The sequence below is a fragment of the Anolis sagrei genome, chromosome 7, assembly GCF_037176765.1.
Source record: "Anolis sagrei isolate rAnoSag1 chromosome 7, rAnoSag1.mat, whole genome shotgun sequence".
Classification (NCBI taxonomy): domain Eukaryota; kingdom Metazoa; phylum Chordata; class Lepidosauria; order Squamata; family Dactyloidae; genus Anolis; species Anolis sagrei.
Genome location: NC_090027.1, coordinates 33,795,746 through 33,818,749, shown reverse-complemented (window position 1 = coordinate 33,818,749; position 23,004 = coordinate 33,795,746). Strand labels below are relative to the sequence as shown.

At 43.1% G+C, this 23,004-nt stretch overlaps 1 protein-coding gene across 1 annotated transcript; it reads right to left on the bottom strand.

The window, feature by feature from the left end:
• Positions 1 to 728: 728 nt before the first annotated feature.
• VPS26B (VPS26 retromer complex component B) lies at positions 729 to 22,805 on the bottom strand. Its single transcript, XM_060786961.2, has 6 exons — positions 20,570 to 22,805; positions 12,995 to 13,151; positions 10,983 to 11,147; positions 9,492 to 9,667; positions 8,584 to 8,726; positions 729 to 5,703 (listed from the first exon to the last, which is right to left on the bottom strand). Exons 1-6 carry the CDS (start codon positions 20,790 to 20,792, stop codon positions 5,557 to 5,559), a joined length of 1,011 nt encoding a protein of 336 aa, XP_060642944.1. The 5' UTR covers positions 20,793 to 22,805; the 3' UTR covers positions 729 to 5,556.
• Between the last annotated feature and the right edge of the window lie 199 nt (positions 22,806 to 23,004).

Genomic DNA, 23,004 nt, shown 5'->3' with positions numbered 1-23,004 from the left:
AATGCCCACAAAACACTTCCAGTATTTTCTGTTGGACATGGGAGTTCTCTATGCCAAGGTTGGTTCAACTCCACCATAGGTGGAGTTCGGAATGCTCTTGGATTGTGGATCCCAACAACTACAACTCCCAAATGACAAAATCAATATCCCACCCCCAGTATTCAAATTTGGACGTTATTGCGTATTTGTGCCAAATTTGGGCCAGAGAATGCCGGCACAGGGGTTTAACCCACTCCGCCACCGGGGGCTCTTTTTTTTTTTTTTTGAATGAAGGACATACATTGGGTTGTTAGGTGTCTTGTGTCCAAATTTGGTGTCAATTCCTCCAGTGGTTTTTGAGTTCTGTTAATCCCACAAACGAACATTACATTTTTATTTATATAGTCAATGACCAGCACCAAAGCCATAGGACAAATGTACCAAATCAAGCAAAGAAGTTGGCATCAAGGCAATCCAAACTGTGCCCTGAAAACCTGAATGGTTGCAGCCATGTTGCAAAGTAGGCCATTATGTTCAATTAAACTACACACTTCAATAATGCTTTTGCACATGTTCTGGCTTTGCTTCCTCTTGCAGAAGATACAGGACACTGGAAATCGTTCTGCTTTTGACGCTGCAGCCATGAACCGTTTGCCATTGCAATCATAAGGTCTCTCTTCTTACAGAAGAGGTGACGTCACGTCTTCCTGGCCTTTCAGAATCTCCACAGAAGCACAATCCTACACCTCTAAGATCTAAAACTGCACTTTTATTTTATTACAGAAAGGAAACGAATATACAACTATATAAAAAAAGCGTGTTATGTCCAAGAATTCGTTAAAACTGTGGGCATCTCGGCTTTCCTTTTCTTGGAGGGGAAAGGGGTTTTCGAATTCCAGTCCCCATCCTTTTCCGAGAAGGGCGATGGGGAGAAGCTTAAAACACATTCCTCAAAGTGCTGAAGTCAAAAGGCAAAATAGGAAAGTATTCACTAAGTTGTTCAATGACATGCAAACGGTTTCTTTTGGAGGAAGGACGGTCGGCTCAGCTTGCAAATTTACAAGAACTCGGAACTAACATTCAGTATTTTAGGCCCTCTACGGAAGGAAAGTGCATATTTATCACAAAACAGGGACAGGGGGTAGAAAAGCAATGGCAATTGTCTGTTATGTCTATGCAAAGGTTGGAAACGAAAAGAACGACCCATGCTGGAGGAAGAAAACATCCATCTAACTCTGTACATTTTTAAGGGCAAAGATATTGCTCCCATCTCTTTAGAGCTTTGGCTCCGATGTTTTGATTTTTTTAGGTTTGGAGAGGCAGTTTTTGCAGGACTCTCTTGGCACTTTGGAGAAAGCGTCCAAATTTTATTTGTGCTTCCTAGACTCGGATCACACCAAAATACACTTTTGCAGCAAAGGCTGAAAAAATTATATATTTTATGGTTGCCTGATCTGATCTGGAGTTCTTCACCAAATAGGGAACCCTTCTGGAAAGGGTTTTTAGATCATCCTGGGGACTTTTTTTTGTCGTGTCAGGAGTGACTTGAGAAACTGCAAGTCGCTTCTGGTGTGAGAGAATTGGCCGTCTGCAAGGACGTTGCCCAGGGGACGCCCAGATGATTTGATGTTTTTATCATCCTTGTGGGAGGCTTCTCTCATGTCCCCGCATGAGGAGCTGGAGTTGATAGAGGGAGCTCATCCGCCTCTCCCTGGAGTCGAGGGAATCATTCCTAGATTGTCATGTTGAATGAACTAAGGGATCATGAGTCTCTCTCTCTCTGCCCAAGGCTTTGCACACAGCAAAAGATTTTGGATAAGAAGTAACAGCTAGGAATCGTTCTTGGTGGGGCGCTTTCTCTAAGGCAGCGTTTCTCAACCTGGTGGTTGGGACCCCTGGGTGGGGGGGGGGGGGGATTGCAAGGGGGGCTCAGAGGGTATGCCAAAGACCACCAGAAAACAGTGTTTTCTGCTGCTCGTAGAGGTTCTGGGTGGGAAGTTTGGCCCAATTCCATCATTGGTGGGATTCAGAATGCTCTTTGATTGTAGGAAACTATAAATCCCAGCAACTACAACACCCAAATGACAAGGTCTATTTTCCCCAAACTCCACATTTGGGCATATTGAGTATTCGTGCCAAATTTGGTCCAAATCCATCATGGTTTGAGTCCACAGTGCTCTCTGGATGTAGGTGAACTACAACTCCCAAACTCAAGATCAATGCCCACCAAACCCTTCTAGTGCTTTCCATTGGTCATGGGAGTCCTGTATGCCATGTTTGGTTCGATGCCATCATTGGTGGAGTTTGGAATGCTCTTTGATTGTAGGTGAACTATAAATCCCAGCAACTACAACTCCCAAATGACAAGGTCTATTTTCCCCCAAACTCCAGTGGTGTTCACATTTAAGCATATTGAGTATTTGTGCCAAGTTTGGTCCAAATCCATCATTATTTGAGTCCACCTCCAAAACTCAAGGTCAATGCCTACCAAACCCTTCCAATATTTTCTGTTGGTCATGCAGGTTGCATATGCTAAGTTTGGTTCAATTTCATTGTTGGTGCAGTTCAGAATGCTCTTGAATTGTAGGTGAACTATAAATCCCAGCAACTACAACCCCCAAATGACAAAATCAATATCCCCCCCACCCCAACCATACCAGTATTCTAATGTGGACGTATTGGGTATTTTTGCCAAATTTGGTCCAGTGAATGAAAATACATCCTGCATATCAGATATTTACATTACAATTAATCACAATAGAAAAATTATAGTTATGAAGTAGCAACGAAAATGATGTTATGGTTGGGGGTCACCACAACATGAGGAACTGCATTAAGGGGTCACATCAGCCTTCCTGCATTCTCTTGGTTTGGGAGCAGTAAGGCTGTGTTGATTGGATTCCTTTTCCTAAAAGCACAAACATGCCTAGGAACAGCAGGAGGCAGGAAGACCTCTCTGCAGGGGCCGATTTGGGGTTTTCAGAGAGCTCTGAATCTCACATTTCAAGTGGGAAAATACTTCTGATTTCCTCCTATGTAATGTTTCCTCAATGGAATATAGCATGGGGATTGGACAGGATGGCCCATGTGGTCTCTTCCAACTCTATATTCTAGTAGCTTGAGGACCCAGCAATACCCGGGTTACTTGAGAAAAGCAGTGTTTGTTTTGGGAAGTTTGGTAATTCAGTATCTCTGGATGCAGGGTGAACTACAACTCCTGCACGGGCGGGTCATTCCCCTCTCCCTAACCCCAGCAGAATTTGAAAAACAACATTGTTTGCCATAGGAATGGGTAGGAAAATGTTAAACGAGAGGCAGTGGGTGGGGTCATGCAAATTTGGAGAGAGAAAGGAACCCTAGGATGTCCATTCTGGAGATATTACCATTCTGGTAATACAATATCTCTGGATGAAAGGTGAACTACAACTCCTGCATTCTGGTTATACAGTATCTCTGGATGCTGGGTGAACTACAACTCCTGCATTCTAGTAATACAATATCTCTGGATGCTGGGTGAACTACAAGTCCCGCATTCTGGTAATACAGTATCTCTGGATGCAGGGTGAACTACAACTCCCGCATTCTGGTAATACAGTATCTCTGGATGCTGGGTGAACTACAACTCCCGCATTCTGGTAATACAGTATCTCTGGATGCTGGGTGAACTACAACTCCCACATTCTGGTAATACAGTATCTCTGGATGCAGGGTGAACTACAACTCCTGCATTCTGGTAATACAATATCTCTGGATGCTGGGTGAACTACAACTCCCGCATTCTGGTAATACAGTATCTCTGGATGCTGGGTGAACTACAACTCCTGCATTCTGGTAATACAGTATCTCTGGATGCAGGGTGAACTACAACTCCCACATTCTGGTAATACAGTATCTCTGGATGCTGGGTGAACTATAACTCCTGCATTCTGGTTATACAGTATCTCTGGATGCTGGGTGAACTACAACTCCCGCATTCTGGTAATACAGTATCTCTGGATGCAGGGTGAATTACAGTTCCCGCATTCTGGTAATACAGTATCTCTGGATGCTGGGTGAACTACAACTCCCGCATTCTGGTAATACAGTATCTCGATGCTGGGTGAACTACAACTCCCGCATTCTGGTAATACAGTATCTCTGGATGCTGGGTGAACTACAACTCCCGCATTCTGGTAATACAGTATCTCTGGATGCTGGGTGAACTACAACTCCTGCATTCTGGTAATACAATATCTCTGGATGCAGGGTGAACTACAACTCCCACACAGGAAGGGTCATTCCCCTCTCCCTAACCCCTGCAGAATTTGAAAAAAAAGCATTGTTTGCCATAGGAATGGGTAGGAAAAGGTTAAACAGGAGGCAGTGGGTGGGATCGTGCAAATTTGGAGAGAGAAAGGAACCCTGGGATATCCATTTTGGAGAAATTACCATTCTGGTAATACAGTATCTTTGCTCTCTGAACTGTACTCCAAACACAGACTCAGAAACACATAGTGACCTTCTCCTTGGTGAACCTTTGGTCCTCCAGATGTTTGGAGCCCAAGATCTACCATCTCTACATTTGAAAAGCCTTGGAAGAGACCTCATGGGGCATCCAGTCCAACCCCATTCTGCCAAGAAGCAGGAATATTGCGTTTAAAGCACCCCCAGCAGATGGCCATCCAGCCTCTGTTTGAAAGCCTTCAAAGAAGGAGCCTCTACCACACTTTGGGGTAAAGAGTTCCATTGCTGAACAGCTCTCACAGTCAGGAAGTTCTTCCTAATGTTCAGGTAGAATCTCCTTTCCTGTAGTTTGAAGCCATTGCTCCGTGTCCTAGTCTCCAACGCAGCAGAAAACAAGCCTGCTCCCTCCTCTCTATGACTTTCCCTCACACATGGCTATCATGTCTCCTCTCAGCCTTCTCTTCTGCAGGCTAAACATGCTCAGCTCTTTAAGCCGCTCCTCATAGGGCTTGTTCTCCAGACCCTTGATCATTTTAGTCGCCCTCCTCTGGACACATTCCACCTTGCCAATATCTCTCTTCAATGGCCCTTTCTGGATACCAACAACAAAATGCAACTACCCATTTTAATTTTTCCCTCGATGCTGAATGAAGGGGATTTTCCCACATGTGCCTCAGATACAGAACTATGTATGCATACGTGTGAATGATGCAAGTGGGAGTGAGGGAAGGGAGAGAAAGGAGGAAGTTCAGGAAAAAAATTGTATGTACAGTCAAATCAACAAGGTTCGTTACGTTTTGAATCCACAAAAAACTGCTGCAACACAAACACTCTTTTCCCACAGTCCCCCTCATGCTCGCCAAGCATCAGACTTTCCACCCCACCCCAGGGAACATTGAATGTTGCCGTCACATGCGCCGTTTCCCTCCCTGTCCTGCACGTTGCTAGTCCTTAGGAGAAAAAGGAATAAAGAAATGAATAAGAAGGGGAGAAAAACACGCACACACACTCATAACCCAACAGATAATGTGTGTTTGCAAGTCTCTGGTGAAAGATGGCATCCTCCTTCCTGCTCTGCAGGTCCAAGGCTTGACCGAAGGACCTTCTCCTGAACCTCCTCCTTGGCCGGGCCTCTCACTGTCGGCCGTTGTTCTCTGATGGCTGGCTGGACGGCCTGCTTTCTGTCTGGGAGGACGTGCCTTCGAAACGCTGGGAGGCAATCGCAGCCTGATGGGACATGCTCTTCCGTACAATGTCCCCTTTGCGCCATAACACCACCTCCTGGTCAAAGAGAAGAGACATCAGTCATATATCACTGCGCACTTCTCCTGCTATGTCACACATTATTATTATTATTATTATTATTATTATTATTATTATTGGCACTGAAGAAGGGAAAAATCATTGAAAGTGAGGGCATAAACATGCCCAATGGCCAAGTGATAAAGTGTCACCAGCCAGAGGCCTATAAATATCTGGACATACTAATAATAATAATAATAATAATAATAATAATAAGTGTCACTAGCCAGAGACCTATAAATATCTGGACATAATAATAATAATAATAATAATAATAATAATGTCATTAACCAGAGGCCTATAAATACCTGGACATACTACAGCTGGACAACATCAAACATGAACATGTGAAAACTGTGGTCAGCAAAGAACACATTCAAAGGGTCAGAAAAACTCTCAAAAGCAAGCTCAAGGGAGGCAATACCATCAAGGCCATAAACACCTGGGCCATACCTGTCATAAGATATACTGCTGGCATCATAAACTGGACAATTTGGACAGAAAAACAAGAAAACTCATGACCATTCATAATTCATTACATCCTCGCAGCGATGTTGACCGGCTCTATCTGCCTAGAAAGTCTGGGGGCAGAGGACTTTTACAAGTCAAACAAGCAGTCGAAGAAGAAAAACACGCCCTGGCAGAACATGTCAAGGAAAGCCAAGAACCTGCTTTAATTGAAGTCAATAATCGGAAACTTCTCAAAGCACAGCAGACAAAGAGTCAGTACAAGAAAACTGCACTCCAAACCAGAACTGACAGCTGGCACAACAAAGCCTTACATGGGCAGTTCCTTGAGAAGATTGAAGGAAAAGTTGACAAGGAGAAGACCTGGTGATGGCTCATGAATGGAACCCTGAAGAAGGAGACAGAAGGCCTGGTTCTTGCAGCCCAGGAGCAAGCCATCAGAACCAATGCAGTTAAGGCCAGGATTGAAAAATCAGCTGATGACCCAAAATGCAGACTGTGCAAGGAAGCGGATGAAACTATGGTTGCAAGAAAATCAGCTGTTGCAAGAAAATCACACAGACGGACTACAAACAGAGGCACAACTCTGTGGCCCAAATGATTCACTGGAACTTATGTCACAAGTACCACCTGCCAGCAGTAAAGAATTGGTGGGATCATAAATCTGCAAATGTCATGGAAAATGAACATGCAAAAATACTGTGGGACTTTCGAATCCAGACTGACAACATTTTGGAACAAAATACACTAGACATCACGACTGTGGAAAAGAAAAAAGTCTGGATTATTGATGTCGCCATTCCAGGTGACAGTCGCATTGAGGAAAAACAACAGGAAAAACTCAGACGCTATCAAGACCTCAAAATCGAACTGCAAAGGCTCTGGCATAAACCAGTAGAGGTGGTCCCAGTGGTCATTGGCGCAGTGGGTGTCGTGCCAAAAGATCTCAGCCGGCATTTGGAAACAATAAACATTGACAAAATCACTATCTGTCAACTGCAAAAGGCAACCTGACTTGGATCTGCACGCATCATTCGAAAATACATCACACAGTCCTAGACACTTGGAAGTGTTTGACTTGTGATTTTGTGATACGAAATCCAGCATATAGATCTTGTTTGCTGTGACATACTGTGCCAGAATAATAATAATATTCTGGCAGCCCAAGAACAAGCCATTAGAACCAATGCCATCAAAGCCAGAATTGAAAAATCGATGACAGTTCCCAAGTGTAGACTCTGCAAGGAAGCAGATGAAACAATAGATTACATCCTCAGCTGCTGCAAGAATATCGCGCAGACAGACTACAAGCAGAGGCATAACACCGTTGCTCAGATGATTCATTGGAACTTGTGCCACAAATACCATCTGCCTGCGGCAACTAACTGGTGGATCACAAGTCGGAAAAAGTTACAGAGAATGAACATGTCAAGCTACTCTGGGACTTCTGGATTCAGACTGACAGAGTTTTGGAGCACAATACCCCTGACCTCATGATTGTGTTAAAAAACAAAGTATGGATTTTTGATGTGCAATCCCAGGTGACAGCAGGATTGAAGAGAAACAACTGGAAAAGCTGACACAGTATGAGGATTTAAAGATCGAACTATAAAGACTGTGATACAAGCCAGTCAAGGTGGTCCCAGTGGTGATTGGCACACTGGATGCAGTGCCTAAAGACCTTGGCCTGCACTTAAACACAATCGATGCTGCAAGATTATCATCTGCCATTCTATGAATTGCTAGACATCAACTCCCAAAAGTTCCAGTTAGTAGCATGGTGTCCATCTAACAACAACAAAATTGACTAAATCACGATCTCTCAACTGCAAAAGGCCACCTTACTTCAATCTGCATGCATTATTCAAAAATACATCACACAATCCTAGACGCTTGGGAAGTGTTCGACTTGTGATTTTGTGATATAAAATCCAGCATATATATCTTGTTTGCTGTGACATACTGTGTTATTGTAACAATAAAATAATAACCACAACAATTTAATTGTTACATCTTGAGGTGGCGTACAACATAGTCAAAACACACATACCAAAATACTTAGTATAAAGATAGTGATAGAGAATGCAATTCACATTTCACAGATAGGCCTGCAGGAAGAGAGAAGTCTTTACTTGCATCTTAAATTTTCACAGCTCATTCATACTATAGAATTAAAACAGTTTGGCACCACTTTAGCAGCCCCTGGCAGTCAGGATGAGGGTGTGAGCATCTGTAAATCTGGGTATCCGCAGGCAGTCCGGGAACCAATCCCATTCAGATATGGAGTCCTGACTGCAGTGAGGTATACTCATTCTGGGGAAATTCCTACCACAGGATCCCATGATCTCAAGCCTTCCTGGGCAAGAGTCCAGGGAGGGTCCTCCTCCTTACCTGCTGTTTAAAATAGCGCCGCTCCTCTTCATCAATCAGCACCAGGTTGAGGTAATAGCGCACTGAGAACTTCTTATTGATGTCCCTCATGGTGGGCGTCAGCTCATAGCCGGCCAAAAAGAGCCTAATGGGGATGGATTCCCCTGAAAAGGAAGCCAAAGGGTAGGAACACAGGTTCAAATGTAAATACAGTGATGTCTTAATTTACTACAAGTCTACACTGATACTTCTCTTGTCTTCCAGCGAAAGAGAAAGAGGAATGAACCTCAAAGGAGTGTGTGGTTGGATCCATGCTTGACCTTGCTCCTTCCGAGAGGACCAGGCTGTGGCGCAGCTAGTTAGTTGCCAGCTGCATTAAATCACTACTGACCAAGAGGTCATGAGATCGAAGCCAGCCTGGGTCGGAGTAAGCTCCCGACCATTAATAGTTGCTATTCACCTATGCAGCTAGAAAGACAGTTGCATCTGTCAAGTCGTAAATTTAGGTACCGCTTTATGTGGGGAGGCTAATTTAACTAATTTACGATGCCATAAAACCTTCCAACAACATGCAGAAGAATGAGGAAGTACTCCATCAAAGGACCCGGAGTCACAAGTGGATGGTGAAGCAGCAGCTCCCCCTGTGGCCAGAATCGAGCATACCCTCATGAAGCCGGAAAAAGCTGGAATGTTAAATTGCCTCTGTGTCTGTCTATAGATGTTGTATGTCTGAATGGCATTGAATGTTTGCCATGTATATGTGCATTGTGATCCGCCCTGAGTTGCCTGCGGGGCGAGAAGGGCAGAATATAAATACTGTAGGTAAGTAAATAAATAAATTTCTCCTGCTGGTAAAGCTCACTTAAGATGAAAACTATTCCAAAAGTCACCCCCAAAGCATCTTCTGAGGAAAGTCTCCTCCACCTCACCTCTTACTGGAGCCCCATCCATGATCTCGTATTTCGCTATTGTATCGTTCTCGTGGTACACGTTGGGCCCAGTCCCCGTGGTCTCCCTCTTGATGATGTCGATCTCCATGTGCTTGATCTTGATCCGCACCAGGAGGAAATAGATCTTCCCAACAATCACGTCTTTTAAATGGTACCTAGGAACGGACAGGAAGTCAGCAAGAGAGTTGAGTCAAGTGGACAGAGCTCAGGATAGATTCACTTTGCTCAAAACACCACCACACACCAAGGCTGTAGGTTTTGTAGTTTATTAAAGAAAAAGCAAAATCAAAAACACAGAAATGAAGTTGCAAAAGTTCCATAGCCAAAACAGAGTCTTAAATGCAAAGGCAAAGTTTTCAAGGTCCAAAGGCAAATAACATGAAGTATAATCCAATAGCATTGGTCAAACTAGAATCCATGGCAGCATGACAAAGTCCCCAAAGACCAAGATCAAAACCAAAGTCCCAAAGAGCCAAAAGCTTTCCCCAAAAGCCAGGACAATTCCAGAGAAGTTAACAGGGTATAAGCAAAGTTGCACTGACAAAAGATGGACTTCAATTAGATCGTTAAATATGTTTCTCTAGCATGAAAGCATTACGTTGAACTCGAACTTCCCGTTTGTTGGCAAGCCGAGCACTTCGGCGTACCCTTAACTGCAAACGGTCCTCCCTAATCAAATCCCCATCACCTTCAAGGCCAGATAACTCATTATCCTGGGACTGTCACCCTGGAAACGGAGAGGCACTGAGCTCACAGATGGAGTGGTCGACTCCTCCACCTGCCGCTGTGAAGTTTCACTTAAATCATGACCTTCATCTAAAACAACATTCCTTTCTCTGGGAAACAGAAATGCCGTCTCTTCTTGAGAATCAACACTGTCTGCCTCAACAACAGGGACGTGTTCAGAAATCTGTAACCCATCATCTTCCTTGTCCTGAGGAAATTCAGCCTCATCCTGTGGAAACTCGGGCTCAGAATCAGCCTCGTCCTCAAGCTCAGAAAGCTCAGACTGAAACTGAGCCACAAGAAGAGCTTGGAAACACTGGTTTTGGGGGGTAAGGGGGACTACAGCTCCAGGACTCCACTAACCAGGATGGCTACAAGTTGCATTTCCAAGTCTTAAAAAGAGAAAAGATTCCCTTTCCCAACTAATTTCATCATATTTAAATATATTTCTCTGCAAAAGAAATATCAGTGGGGATAATCTTTCAACCCAATGAAACAACAAAGAAGTTAGCACTGCAAGTGGAACAATCCAGGGAAGAAGAGATGATGTTGAGGCAGAGGAACACAAAGATCAAGAGGACACAAGAGAAATCAAAAGCTACAGAACTTCAGGAAAAAAAGGTGTTCCTGCAGGTCTGAAACACTGACAACATGGGCATTCCTGGGGTAGGGAGTTCCATAGGTTGCATCACCCCTTTTGCAAACTGCTTCAGATCCTCCCCAACTCAGCCAGAAGACACTTACTTGGATTTATTGTACTCAAACTCAATGTGCAGGCAATCTTCAATCCCCACTTCCATCTTGATGGAGGAGTTGAGTTCGGGATACGTGCTCAGCGTGTGCACAACAATGTCCATTTCCTTCACTACATCATTCAGCCTCCGGCTCACCGTGGCACGGAGGAAATACCTAACGGAAGAGGAGGACATGAAATAGGCTTGTGAGCCTCCAATAACTATGGCACTCATGTGGACAATGCTTTCGAAATTGGGCCCTTGTTTGGTGTGGCAGTTGTTTGGTGTGGCTTGTGGTGCCTGGGGCAATTTTTTGTTGAGAGGTGATTAGATGTCCCTGATTGTTTCCCCTCTGTTGTTTTTCTGTTGCAATTTTAGAGTTTTTTAATAGTGGTAGCCAGATTTTGTTTATTTTCATGGACAATTTCAACAGAAAGGAGGAAACCATGAAAATGAACAAAATCTGGCTACCAGTATTAAAAAACTCTAAAATTGCAACAGCAAAACAACAGAGACGAAACAATCAGGGACATCTAATCACCTCTCAACAAAAGATTGGCCCAGGCACTGCTAGGCCATCAAATGCTAATCAAGGTGGTCAGTTGAAACATTCACACCTAGCTCCAGCAGACAAGAGTTCTTTGTCCCACCCTGGTCATTCCACAGATATATAAACCCCTTTTCCTAGTTCCAACAGACTTCACGACCTCTGAGGATGCTTGCCATAGATGCAGATGAAACGTCAGGAGAGAATGCCTCTAGAACATGGCCATATAGCCCGAAAAAACCTACAACAACCCAGGAAAATAAGTGTTTTGTGGCAGCCATAAATCTGTAAAGCAATAGGCTGAAATAAACTGCCTAGTCTTAAGAGTTGAAATGTGCAGCAATACATTTCCAAGGCAGAAACTTTTCTGACATTTTACTGTGGAAAATTTCCCCACATCATTCATGCATAGTTAAATATACCTATATCTATCTATATATACAACCAACAGTATCCATAGTTACCCGAATTGTCATACTGCAGCTCTTCATGTTAGAAACACTGAATATTGCATGGAACTATCTACTTTTTCTTCTACTGACAAGCATTGACAAACTCTAAGATTCAAGAGAAAAGGACTAAAGACATGTCTGAGTTTGTTCCTAGTCCACAAAATCTCTTGCTTCTCAAAAAGTCACAAGGAGACAAGCAAAAATGTGGTCAGTTGCCTATATGCACAGGATGACAGACCTTATTTACTGAAATATAATGTGTGACCAATTGTACTGAATCAGGTTTTCCTCTCCTTTAAATGGAATGGCTACGTTCCACAGTGAGTGCAGCTTACAGTACTATAGTTTAGCCTGCCCAAGAAAATTGTGTGTCCTAAACATTAAAAGAATTCTTTAAAATATAGTCAATTTTTGTAAAATATAACAGTGTATGCTGTTAAATGTATTGTCGAACTCTTTCATGGCTGGAATCACTGGGTTGTTGTAAGTTTTTCGAGCTACATGGCTGTGTTCCAGAAGCATTCTCTCCTGACATTTTGCCTGCATCTATGGCAGGCATCCTCAGAAGTTGTGAGGTCTGTTGGAAACTAGGAAAATGGCAGTAAGAAGCCACACCTTGAAACTGCTAGGCCATTAAATGCTATCAAGGTGGCCAATTGAAACATTCACACCTCCCTCCAATAGACAAGAGTTCTTTCCCCCACCCTGGACATTCTACGGATATATAAACCCCATTTTCCTAGTTTCCAACAGACCTCACAACCTCTGAGGATGCCTGCCATAGATGCAGGTGAAATGTCAGGAGAGAATGCTTCTGGAACACGGCCATTCAGCATGGAAAACTTACAACAACCCAGTATATGCTGTTCTCTTTACTTCATGATAAATATTCTAATGCATTCACAACACTCTGAATTTGTTTTGAATAGAACATTAAAACCCACACAGGCAAAATCAGATATTATTTGAAATTTTAAAACATTTTATTGAGAAAAAATATCCCAAGATGGTAACCAAATTCACCTTAGCTTCACGTTCTGTCCGGTATAAGACTCATAAGGTTTCTCGACATGCGTGAATTCGAAATCGAAGGTCTGCGATTGGGTGAATTCGCCGGGACGGGCCAAATCCTTCACCAAGGACACAAATTCATGGTGGTTCCCTCGGTCGTAATACAGTTCTGGAATTAAAAGACACTTGGTAGAACATGGTACTCAACACTGCAAAGAAAAGTCACTTGAATTGTGAGGATGTCACAAGCAGAGTTCAGCTCCATGCAACAATAATCTAGACTGGAAAGTATAGACCAGGGCTATACTAATAGCATCCTAAGGGTTGAAATAATATTCACCAAAGTCCTTAAGTAATCTCTTATCACGATAGGTATATAGCCATTCTTCTCCCTTATCTTTGAGAACCGGGTTGTGGCGCAGCTGGTTGGGAGTCAGCTGCATTAAAATCACTACTGACCAAGAGGTCATGAGTTCGAAGCCAGCCCAAATCGGAGTGAGCTTCCGGCCATTTCTCTAGCTTGCTGTCAACCTTTTTTAAAATTGATTGACAAGGCTAAAAGACCACCATCAATATCCAATATCTATATAATATATACTAGGTAAAGGTTTTCCCCTGACATGAAGTCCAGTCATGTCCAACTCTGGGGTGTGGTGCTCATCTCCATTTCTAAGACGAAGAGCCAGCGTTGTCCATAGACACCTCCAAGGTCATGTGGATGGCATGGCTGCATGGAGCACTGTTACCTTCCCACTGAAGCGGTACCTACTGATATGCTCACATTTGCATGTTTTTGGACTGCTAGGTTGGCAGAAGCAGGGGCTAACAGCGGAAGCTCACGTCACTCCCCGGATTCGAACCTGCAACCTTTCGGTCAACAAGCTCAACAGCTCAGTGCTTTAACCCACTGCGCCACTGGGGGCTCCATATAACATATACTATAATATAATATAATATATTGTATATACATATAATATTTATAATATTATAATGCAATGCAATATATTAATAATATATTATAATAATATATTTATATTACATGTAATTTTAATAATAATATTACAATATAATGGTATAGAACAATATAGTAATATTTAAAATCTGATATTGTACTATGCTAATAATATAATATATTGTATGTATATGTGTGTGTGTGTACATATATATATATATATTAGGGCTGGGCGGTTTCGTTTCGTTAATTCGTAATTCGTTAATAATTCGTTAATTTTTTCAATTACAAAACGATAACGAACCATTCTGGAGCAATTTTTTTAAAAAACGAATTTTTAAATACGTTTTGTAAATGCTTCGTATTTCGTTATTGTATTCGTTTCGTTATTATTTCCGCATGTCTGGGGCAAGTTTTTTGTTTAATTAGTGAAAAAAAATATATAATATCACACCAACAGTCAACAACAGAGGGAGAGGGAAGCTTCAGAAGTTTTTGGGTTTTTTTAAGCGTATTTCACGGTCGCGTCCACCATTAACGAATCGATTCGTTATTGTTTTGGAATCGATTCTTTAATGTTTTGTAATTTTTTTCACATTTACGAAATTTCGTAAATATCGAACTTTTTAAAAGGAAAATTTTGTAATTATTTTAAATATCGAAACAAAAAAACCCCCCAAATACAAATCGATTTTAGAAACAAATTTTTCCGTTGTTACCCAGGCCTAATATATATACACACACACACACACACATGTATATTCCGGCATATAAGACGACTGAGCGTGTAAGACGACCCCCAACATTTCCAGTTAAAATATAGAATTAAGACGACTCCCATGCATAAGACTACACCCGCATAAAAGACGACCCCTGACTTTTGAGAAGATTTTCTTGGGTTAAAAAGTAGTCTTATACGCCAGAATATACTGTATGTATGTATGTATGTATGTATATGTGTATGTATGTTTAGATATATCTATCTATCTATATATCTTGTAAGCCGCTCTGAGTCCCCTTTGGGGTGAGAAGGGAGGCTTATGAATACCATAAATAATTAAATAAAATAAAATAAATTTTGCAGCCCAAAAGATAGTTGCATCTGTCAAGTAGGAAATTTAGGTACCGCTTATGCGGGGAGGCTAATTTAACTAATTTACAACACCATAAAAACTCTCCAGCAGCGTACAAAAGAACGAGGTGTCACAAGTGGGTGGTGAAGCGACAGCTCCCCCAGTGGCCGTAATTCAGAAAGCATATCCTCATGAAGCTGGAAAGTTAAATAGCCTCTGTGTATCTGTCTACATATGTTAGCATTGAATGTTTGCCATGTATGTGTGCATTGTGATCCGCCCTGAGTCCTCTGCGGGGTGAGAAGGGCGGAATATAAATGCTGTAAATAAATAAATAATCTGGAGGATTCTGGGACAGCAAACCAAGACAGTAACTTTTCTACGCTCGGCACTGAGTAATGGATCATGTGGAATAATAGTACTTTAATCACAAAGTCTGAAAGGACTTGATCTGCTCTATTTTGAAACTGGAAGTGCCGAAGACTGTACTGAGTCCCTTCTGTTTGCAGACATGTGCCTTAACCACCAATGGCCTTCGAAATCTGCAAAAACATCCTCCGGCTACGAAGGACTAACCACTCCATTAAGACGCTATTATGAACCAGAATTAAATGGAGATCTACAAACATTTATTGCATTTAATCAGAGCGATGGAAAAAAAGGTCAGCAGAAAACAGTGCTAGTTCAGAGAATGATCAGAGCTGATCACATGCAACAGGGGACTCAAAGGAAAACTTTGCCAGGATTATTTTACAATGTCACCTGAGATGCTTGTCCGTCTTTAATTGCCAAAACATAGGAAAATGGGCAAAACATAGGAAAAGGGGCAACACATCTCATAGGAAAAGGGGACTCAGAGTGGCTTACAAGATATATAAACATACCAGTGTGTGTGTGTGTGTGTGTGTGTGTGTATACATACATACACGCACACACACACATATATACACACACAACCCAATGTATGCCCTTCACTCATAAAAACACTGAAAAACACAGAAGGGACTTAAAAAGCCCCAAAAAGCAAAATGACGAAAAGCTAAATGACAATACAGAAAAAAGGGAAGAAAGAAGGAGGGAAGGGGAGAAAAGAAAGAAAGGAAGGAAGAAAAGAAAAGAAAGAGGGAGGGAAAGAAAGAAGGAAAGGGAAAAGGAAACATGGAAGAAAAGAGAGAAGGAAGGAAGGAAAGAGGGAAGGAAAGAAAAAGGGCAAAAGAAGGAAAGTTAGAGAAGGAAGGAAGGAGAGAAGGAAAGAAAAAAGGAAAAGAAGGAAGGAAAGAGGGAGCGAAGGAAGGGGGGAATGTAGAGAAAGAGGGAGGGAAGGAAAGAAGGAAAGAGAGAAGGAAGAAAAGAGAGACAGCAGAAGAGAGAAAAGAGAAAGAAAAGGGGGGAAGGAAGGAAAGAGATAGAGAAGGAAGAAGAGAAGGAAAGACGGGAAGGACGGAAGGAAAGAGGGAAGGAATGAAGGAGAGAAAGAGAGAAGGTTGGCCACAGCAAAGCGTGGCGGGTACAGCTAGTGTGTGTGTGTGTGTGTATAAACATTCTCTCCCACAGAAAGACCAAACCAACCTCTGAGGATGCCTGCTATAGACGCAGGCGAAACACCAGGAGAGAATGCTTCTAGAACATGGCCATACAGCCTGAAACACCTACAACAACCCAAACCAACTGTGTTACACAAGGAAGCAACAACTTGGTGCAGGTGGGCATCGCAAGGAAACATCAACAATGGCGGATGACCGTCTTGTAACCCTGTCCATCATGGGTATCTTCTCACAAAGACTCCATGACAACTTCCAAAGGAAATAAACGATTATCCAGAACACCATTCGACAGAAAGTGTATGGAACTGGTGCAAATCACCATATCTTACCAGAGGCCAAGGGACAATGAACAGAGAATGGATTGCCATAGAGCAAAGCCTGTGAACGTTTCTGCTCCTTGTGTTGGTGGGAAACGTTCCCAGCCTGTGGGATTTGGACCACTGGTGGGCCGCGAGACTAAAATAAGGTCCATTGCTTGAGATGATTAAATGTGGTTTTCTGTGGGTGAGGAGATGGCGACTACTGGGTGACATATGTTCTGTATCAGAACCTAGAGCTGATGTGGTCTATCCAAAGCAATTTTCCAAATCAGTACCCCAAATAACCAAACTAAATCAAAAGTTGATCGTAACCCTTTTTGTACTAATGTTAGAGAGTGGTCCCTGGTCAAAAAAAGGTTGGGAACCACTGCATAGAAGATCATGACCAATACAAAGGTTATTAAATAAGGAAACACCTTTGCAATATGCTTCAGCATCCCAAACACAGATATCCCAGAGCATGATTGTTCTTTCACGCATCTCATTTCCCTTTCTGTAAATTTGGTATTGAATACCCTAAAGGGTATTATAGGGCATTTAATACCCTAAAGCAGTGGTTCCCAACTTTTGGTCCTTTAGGTGTTTTGGACTACAACTCCCAGAAATCCCAGCCAACTTACCAGCTGTTAGGAAATATGGGAGCTGGAGTCCAAAACACTTGAAGGACCAAAGGTTGGGAATCACTGCCCTAAAGGCACCTAAATCCTTCTGAGTTTGCAAGCTAAGCTGAGTCAGTACTTGAAAGGGAAGCCACCAACAAATGCCAGGCGCTGTATATGAATTTGAGAGGAAGGAACTGGGAAAACCCTATGAAATTCATGGCCTCACCATAAGTCAACAGGTGACTTGAAAGCACACACACACAAAGTATTAATTCATTTATGTGAATTCATAGCAAGGACCAGTTTAAGCTCTGGCTGAAAGAAAAAAAAGTCCGTAACTCAGTGGTAGAGCCTCTGCATTGTGTGCAGAAGATCCCAGGTTCAATCCCTAGCACCTCCAATTATTACTCGAGTATAAGCTGACCCGAATGTAAGCCGAGGCACCTAATTTTGCCATAAAACACTGGGAAAATGGATTGACTCGTGTATAAGCTGAGGGTGGGAAATGCAGCATCTACTGGTCAGTTACAAAATATAGATACCAATACAATTACATTAATTGAGGCATTAGATCAGTGTTTCTCAACCTGGGGGTCGGGACCCCTGTGGGGGTCGCAAGGGGGTGTCAGAGGGATTGCCAAAGACCATCAGAAAACATAGTATTTTCTGTTGGTCATGGGGGTTCTGTGTGGGAAGTTTGGTCCAATTCTATTGTTGGTGAGGTTCAAAATGCTATTTCGTTGTGGGTGAACTATAAATCCCAGCAACTACAACTCACAAATGCTGAGGTCTATTTTCCCCAAACTCCACCAGTGTTCAAATTTGGGGATATTGAGTATTTCTGCCATTGTTTGAGTCCACAGTGCCCTCTGGATGTAGGTGAACTACAACTCCAAAAATTCAAGGTCAATGTCCACCAGCCTCTTCCTCTTGGTCATGGGAGTTCTGTGTGCCAAGTTTGGTTCAATTCCATTGTTGGTGAATTTCAGAATACTCTTTGATTGTAGGTGAACTATAAATCCCAGCAACTACAACTCCCAAATGACAAAATCAATTCCCCCGACCCCACCAGTATTCAAATTTGGGCGTATCGGGTATTTGGGCCAAATTTGGTCCAGTGAATGAAAATACATCATGCATATCAGATATTTACATGACGATTCATAACAGTAGCAAAATGACAGTTATGAAGTTGCAACGAAAATAATGTTATTGTTGGAGGTCAGCACAACATGAGGAACTGTATTAAGGGGTCGTGGCATTAGGAAGGTTGAGAACTACTGTATCAGATGGTTAAATGTTTTTGAATATTTATATAAAAGTGTATTTTACGATAAGGCTGTCCAACTCTGATTAAACCATTATTCTAACCTTCTTCAATGGAAATGTGCTTATGTATCCTTCCAATAATAAGAGTGAAATAATAAATGTAATAATAACAATAATAAAATAAAATAATAAATGTAATAATAATAAGAGTAAAATGATAAATGTAAGAATAATAATAATAATAATAATAATAGTAATAATAACAACAACAAAACAACAACAACAACAGAATTCAATAATAAATAATCTTGACTCAAGTATAAGCCGAGAGGGACTTTTTCAGCCTAAAAAAGGGCTGAAAAACTAGGCTTATACTCGAGTATATACAATAACTGGATCATAGGGCAGATGATAGGAAAATGTTTGAGATCTTGGAAGTGCTTGGAAGTGCTACTGTCCATCAAAGAACGTAGTATCGGTTATAACAGGTAAAATAAAAGTGGTTTCACACATCAGGATGCCGCTTAGTGGCTATTTTTTGAAGACACTATTTTGTTACCATTTTTTAAACAGATAATACTGTGGTGACACGCAGATGCTTGGAATTAATATGGGTGGATGCTGCCCACACACTAGTTCCCAACACACACACTGGAGCATTGCTACCTGAAGGATGCTGATGGGAAAAGGAAACTGGAGGACTTTCTCCAATTCCTAGAGAACAGCGTGGACCATTGGTCATGGCCTGGCAACGTGAGAACAGGTTCAGAACAGACCCAGCTTAGGAAGTTAAAACTATGGAATTCACCACCACAAGGTGTAGTGGTAGTCACCACCAGCTGTAAGAGGGGACTGGATGTATTCCTGGAGCAAGTTGGAGCAATCAACGATGACTATAGGATACAGGGAAGCTTTACTTACAAGACCTTGCTGCTTCCTTTAATCACAACAATCTACTGATACGTTTATTCAGCACCAGAACTGATCTACCTACAGGTTGAGTTACCCTTAACCAAAACCCTTGAAATCAGAAGAATTTCAAATTTTGAGAAATGGATCATTGTAATAATAATAATAATAATAATAATAATAATCTTTATTTAATACCCCGCCACCATCTCCGCAATGGGGACTTGGGGCGGCTTATAAGAGGCCAAGCCCAACAGCATATTACAATAAAATAAAACCAAAACACAATAGCAACACAATAAAATACATACAACATATGAGTACAAAAAAAAACTACAGCAAAATCATACCCAATAAAATAACAATGAGCATGTTCGAGATAAAAAACTAAAATACTAAATATACTAAAATCAGGATGAGATAGGGATGGAGCAGATTGTTTGTGGGGGAGAAACTCATAAAGGAACGGGGTCATAAATATGGACCTTCATACAGGTGGGGAAAATATACTCTGGTATATTACATAGTATCTTGGAGATGGGACTCAACTCTCAACATGATACTAATTTATATTTCATATTTAGCTTCCACACCAGTGATTCTCAACCTGTGGATCCCCAGATGTTTTGGCCTTCAACCCACAGAAATCCTAACAGCTGGTAAACTGGGGGCCCACAGGTTGAGAACTACTGTTATACCCGTAGCCTGAAAGTAATATTATAAACAATATTTTAATTTTGCACATGAACCCAGGTTGGTGTCCAGAAAGCAAAGATGCCCCTATCTCAGCAACCTACATGAACCATTTTGGGGCATTCCAGATTTCGAGGTAGAGATGGTCAACCCATCTATTGTCACAGTGGAAGGTTTAACCTCCAAACTACACACAGATGGAACCGAAAGGTCTGCCAATCTTACCAATTTGCCCGATGAACTCCACCTTGATGCCTTGGTGCTCCAGGCGTTTGTTGGGGTGCTTGAGGGTGAGGATGACCCTCCCCGAAACCGTCTCTCCGTCATAGAAGAGGAAGTACTTCTCCTTCTTGCCTTCTTCGGTCTTGTGTTCTGCCCGGCGCCTGCTTTCGGCGTCGCTCAGGACCAGTTCCAAGTCGGCGGTCTGTCCGAACCCAAAGAAGCTCATGGCGGTGGCGGGGAGAGAATGGGGCCAAACCCCAAGGAGCAAAAGCAGAAGGACCCGGCGATCTCAACCCAATGAGTTCTCCAGTTCGGAGGAGTTGGACCAACCCCTTTCACAGATCCAGAGAGATGATCCTGTCTTCTTTCGGAAAGGTTACCAAGCCAGGAAGAGAAAGCAGCAGGAGGTGGCTATCCTTGCTCATAAGGAATCCCAGGCCGTGGGCAAAGAGCGGGCTTTCCTCCTGAGGCTGCCAAGTTGCCAGGCTTGAATGAGGAGACAAGGCAAGTGGAAGCAAGGCTTCAGAAAACAGGCAAAGCAAAACCAATCCGGGATGCTACTTGCATCTAACGATATTAAAAATGGGGTCCAATTTCAATCCACAAGCAAATCTCAATGAGGGTTCTCTAGTTCGGTGGAGTTGGACCAAGTTTTTCAGAGATCCGGTGATCCAATTGCGTACTTTTCCAGGAAGCCAAGAGAGGGCTTTCCGTCTAAGCGTGAATGAGGAGCGATAATAATAATAATAACAATTTATTTGTATTCCGCCCTATCTCCCCGAGGGGACTCAGCAAAGAAGCCAAAAAGGGCTTCAGAAAATGGGGAAAACAAAGCACATCTCAAGATGCTGCTTGAACCCAATGATAATAGTAATGGGATACGGTCTCAACCCACTGGCAGCGCTTAAGGATCAGCAGAGCTAGACAAAATCTTTCCCAGATCCAGAAATATAGTTCTATCTTGCTTTGGCGTAGGAATGGCTCTTGGCTTGTTTCAGCAAGGGGACAGCTACCAAAACAATAAAATGTCAACCCCAGAGGAAACTTTAGACCAAGGTGCAGTCCTGGCTTCAGAAAATGGGGAAAGCAAAGCCCATCGGGGATGCTGCTTGAACCCAATGATAATAGTAACGGGATATGGTCTCAACCCACTGGCGGTGCTTTAAGGATTCAGCAGAGCTGGACCAAACCTTTCCCAGATCCAGAAAGACAGTCCTGTCTTGCTTGGGCAAAGGAATGGCTCTTGGCTTGTTTCAGCAAGGGAACAGCTACCAAAACAATACAGTGTCAACCCCAGGAGAAACTTTAGACAAAGGTGCAACCCTGGAGCAAGCCAAGACTTCAGAAAATGAGGAAAGCAAAGCCCATTCGAGATGCTGCTTGAACCCAATGATAATAGTAACGGGATATGGTCTCAACCCACTGGCGGTGCTTAAGGATTCAGCAGAGCTGGACCAAACCTTTCCCGGATCCAGAGAGTTGGTCCTTGCTTTGCTTTGGCGAAGGAATGGCTTTTGGCTTGTTTCAGCAAGGGAATGGCTACCAAAACACTAAGAGGAAACTTTGGACAGAGATATAGCCCTGGGGAAAGCAAAGCCCATTGGGGATGCTATTTGGGACCAATATGGAGAAGGATGCAGGGAGGCTTCATCTGCTTCCCTCTTGAGATGCTAAATGAAGGCCCAGAAGGGATTCAGAAGATGGGGATCAGGGAAGCAGGGGTGCTGTATAAGAATAGCAACAAGGGGGGTGCTCTGCAAAGCTTCATGGGTCCTGCAATGGTCCTGGAGAGGGAATGAGCTGGGGAAGGCAATTCCTCCTCCTTCTGACCTCCAAGGGAGGCGTGCAAAAGAGGGTGCAAAAGGAGGAGTGCAAAGAGGAGGCAGATCTAATGCATCTCCAAGCCCAGGCCTGCCCTCAAGGCTGTTGCAAGGTGGGCCTGATCCCAGGGATTTCAGGGGGCGTTGCTTTCCCAGGCAGGAGGGAGGCAGGCCTGGGAAGGAGGCTGCACAGAGCAGGCTGCAAGGAGGCCTCCGCCTCCAATGCAACGCAGCTCCAATGCAATGCAAGAAAAAAACCCAATCCTGCAGCTTTTTTTCTTTTGCAGAAGGAAGCTCCGATGCGCTGTCCCGGCTTTGCTTTTTTTTTTTCCACCCGCTGCTGCTGCTGCTGCCTCTGCTGCTGCTTCTGCTGCCGAGCTCGCGCCGCGTCCCGGGAAACTCTCCAACTGCGCATGCGCCCCGCCCGGGCCGCGCAGGCAGGCAGAATCGACAGGAGGGAGGGAGGCAAGGAGCGCATGCGCACTCCTCCCCTTAGCTGTGATTGGCTGGATGGTGACAGAAGGCCGCGATTGGGTGGCGGTGAGGAAACGCCATGATGGGGCGTGAGGCGGTAATTGGTCGGGAGGTAAAGCGAGGCTGTGATTGGCTGGTGCGAGT